The sequence below is a fragment of the Rhagoletis pomonella genome, unplaced genomic scaffold (genome assembly GCF_013731165.1).
Source record: "Rhagoletis pomonella isolate Grant_MI unplaced genomic scaffold, Rhpom_1.0 Rhpom_scaffold_00217, whole genome shotgun sequence".
In the NCBI taxonomy this organism is placed as follows: Eukaryota; Metazoa; Arthropoda; class Insecta; order Diptera; family Tephritidae; genus Rhagoletis; species Rhagoletis pomonella.
The window spans coordinates 74,554-77,705 of record NW_023458771.1 but is presented as its reverse complement, the minus strand read 5'-3'; the positions used below and the strand labels follow the sequence as shown (position 1 = coordinate 77,705).

The window sequence follows — 3,152 nt, the reverse complement described above, 5'->3', positions numbered from 1 at the left end:
CTGAAGTGAGTCAAAATGAAAATAAAAGAGCACAAATTTCTATGTAAAGCAAAACTCTCTGGGAATCCTACAAGACATCTGCCGGTCATATGACCGGTCATCTAAATGGGAGATCTGCAGTCTTTTGGCATCATATTTTACATCAGAATTGCAGGGATTTCTGAAAAATCTGACCAGTTCTTCTGTGTAACTGTAATTTTGCATCCTTTGTCAACAAATGGCCTCGGTTGATGTTAACTTAAGGTCGTTGTTTTACTGCCTTAAAATTGAAGGGAAATTTTAACAGCGTTTTTTATGTGCATTGGTTTCTGTTTGAGTGAATTGAGAATCGGTCAGTCTGAAAAGGCCTTGTAGGGAAGACGATAGGTTTGTTCGTCGAAAATCCAGCGAGTACCACAAATTCTTGCTGGCAAAATTTTTTCCGGCTCGAATTTGTAACTTCTCTCCAAGAAATGGTCTTTTTACTCGTGATTTATTTAAATAAAACATGTGAAATTTAGTTTAAACATTTTAGCCTTTTTAGCCGGTTTTATTTGCCAATTTAGCTGGTTCGTCCAAAAAGTTCTGGCAACACTGACAATGAGACTATAAGCTTAGATTTTTTACTGATAAGATTTTTATTTCTTAACTGAATTACCTGCGTTTTGTTTTGTTATTGAATTAAATACTATAAGTACTATACATACATATGTATGTACAGTGCCGCACTAAATTATTGACACAGGGAATTTTTTACAATGTATGTAAACTTTTTAACTTTAATTTTTCCTCTAATTTATTTATAAAAATTAGCTCATACCAACAAAGAAATAATTAAAACTCGAAACTTTGTACAAAACTCAGGAAAATTCACCAAACTTACATACAAGTTTGCAACTTTTTAATAAGATTTTCTATGAAAATTCTAAGTATGTAGTTTTATAGCCTATTTAATTGTAGTATAATGAAGTGCAAGTTTTAAGTTGGAAAAAAGCGCGTTGATTTTTGGCAATTTTTTCACATAGTTTCTTTCATACGAAGAATGATCGTCAACTTTTTTGTATGAAAGCTGCGTGAAAAAAATTGCCAAAAGCAACGCGCTTTTTATAAACTTAAAGCTTGCACTTCATTATACCACAATTGAATAGGCTATAAAACTACATACTTAGAATTTTCATAAAAAATCTTATTAAAAAGTTGCAAACTTGTATGTAAGTTTGGTGAATTTTCCTGAGTTTTGTACAAAGTTTCGAGGTTTAATTATTTTTTTGTTGGTATGAGCTAATTTTTATAAATAAATTAGAGGAAAAATTAAAGTAAAAAAGTTCTTATACATTGTAAAAAATTCTCTGTGTCAATAATTGAGTGCGGCACTCTATATGATTTTTTATTACAACATATCTAAGTGTTTTATTACATCGAAATAGTAATACATATTTATAGCCAAGCTTACGAGAATTAAATGTGCATAAAAAATTCAAAAATTGCTATTCTTAATTTTTAATTATTAAAAGAATCACGGATGTTATTTCTTATTGATCTCGCAATCTCCATATTGCGCGGCGGCGTAGTAGTATGAGCTTCGTGAACTTCAGGAATATTTACCTCGACTTCGCCATCGGGTATTTCGGGTACATTCGCTCTGAAGTAAATGCAGATGTTGTGTAAGCAACAAGTAGCATTAATAATTTGTGCTGCTTTCTCTGGCGTGTAATGTAGTTCTCGGGCACCAATAATACATCTCCACCTGTTTTTTAAAACCCCGTTTGTTCTCTCAATAATGTTGCGACATTTCGAATGTATTTCGTTGAACTTCATTTCTGCTTGGCCTGGCATCCGATAAGGAGTGATAAGCCACGGTCCCAACGGATATCCAGCATCACCTTAATACACGTAATTGAAAATATGTATGTTTTAATTTCTAGGCGAAGATACGTGCATAACTATGTAACTAAAATTCGGTCTCAAAATGTGAACGTAAATCGCTAACGTTCCAAAATAGCGAGTCATGACTAGTACCCGGATGAGAAGCATCGACGTAGCGAATTTTTAGTTCCTGGTCACACACCTGGAATTAATAGTAATAAGTAAATTTTCCGCAAAAACGATTTAAGAACGTACCAACATAAAATTCAAACTGTAGTATCCTTTTCTGTTGTAGTACAGGTGAGCATTTTCGGATGGTGCGATTATTTTAACGTGTGTTCCATCTACACAACCGACAACAGCTGGAATTTTATGTTTAACATAAAAAAGCAGTCGCATTTGGCTTTTTTCTTCCGCTGTCACTGGAAACTGTACCCACCGTGGGCACAGATACGTCTCAAATATACGTAGCACGTCGGCGAGTGCTTTGGAGAAACTAGACTGCGCTAGTCCAACGTCGTGGTCTTTTCCCACACCCGTCTGATAACCACCTTCCGCAAAAAAGCGCAAACAGGTGCTCAACTTCACTATAGGTGTAACAGCAAACTGCTTCCTACCTGGCTGTGTATGAGTCGTTACCACTTCTAGCAAGTATTCAAACGCCGGTTTATTCAACCTGAAATACTTTTCAAATCTATTTATAGAAGTAGAAAACGAAATAGTTAGTTGTTTTAACACATATTTTTGAACTCCTTTACTCACAAAGGTTGAGGCAACTCCAAGGGGTTCATCAAGTCGCGCAGTTTCCTCCTCGCCACTCGTTGCGCGTTTGTTTGTTGCCTTTCTTCCTCACTAATTTCTCTCACTAACATATTTAACGCTAAGCTATTCATTTTTAAGTTTCCGAATCAACCACAATTAATAAAGTTTCGCCAAAACATGCAAAAATCACATTGGCAAATTATCGAAAAATTGTCAGCAATAAGCATAACAGCTGATTTCGAAAGATAGAAAGAGAAAAAATCCTACTCCTCAAAAATCCTTCTCCCCGACAATTTAGAATTGGAGGATTTTTTCTTAGAGGATTTTAAAATTCGCAAAGGAGAAATTCCGCGAGAATATTTAGGATTGGGCTGATTATATTCAATTGGGAGTAGGATTTTCAACATCGATTTTTCCGATATCGATATTGTTCAGCCCGATATATCGCCATATCGATTTTACATGCAATGAATTAAATCGATTCATGGTATCGATACTTTCTTAAATACCGAACATTCCTATTTCCGATAGTATCGCGGCAGTGG

General features: G+C 34.9%; 1 protein-coding gene across 1 annotated transcript; it reads right to left on the bottom strand.

Moving 5' to 3' along the window:
• Positions 1 to 1,930: 1,930 nt before the first annotated feature.
• On the bottom strand, positions 1,931 to 2,817 carry LOC118750382 (putative nuclease HARBI1). Its single transcript, XM_036485103.1, has 3 exons — positions 2,608 to 2,817; positions 2,101 to 2,539; positions 1,931 to 2,047 (listed from the first exon to the last, which is right to left on the bottom strand). The coding sequence occupies exons 1-3, from the start codon at positions 2,736 to 2,738 to the stop codon at positions 1,931 to 1,933; spliced, it is 687 nt and encodes a 228-aa protein (XP_036340996.1). The 5' UTR covers positions 2,739 to 2,817.
• Positions 2,818 to 3,152: the final 335 nt, after the last annotated feature.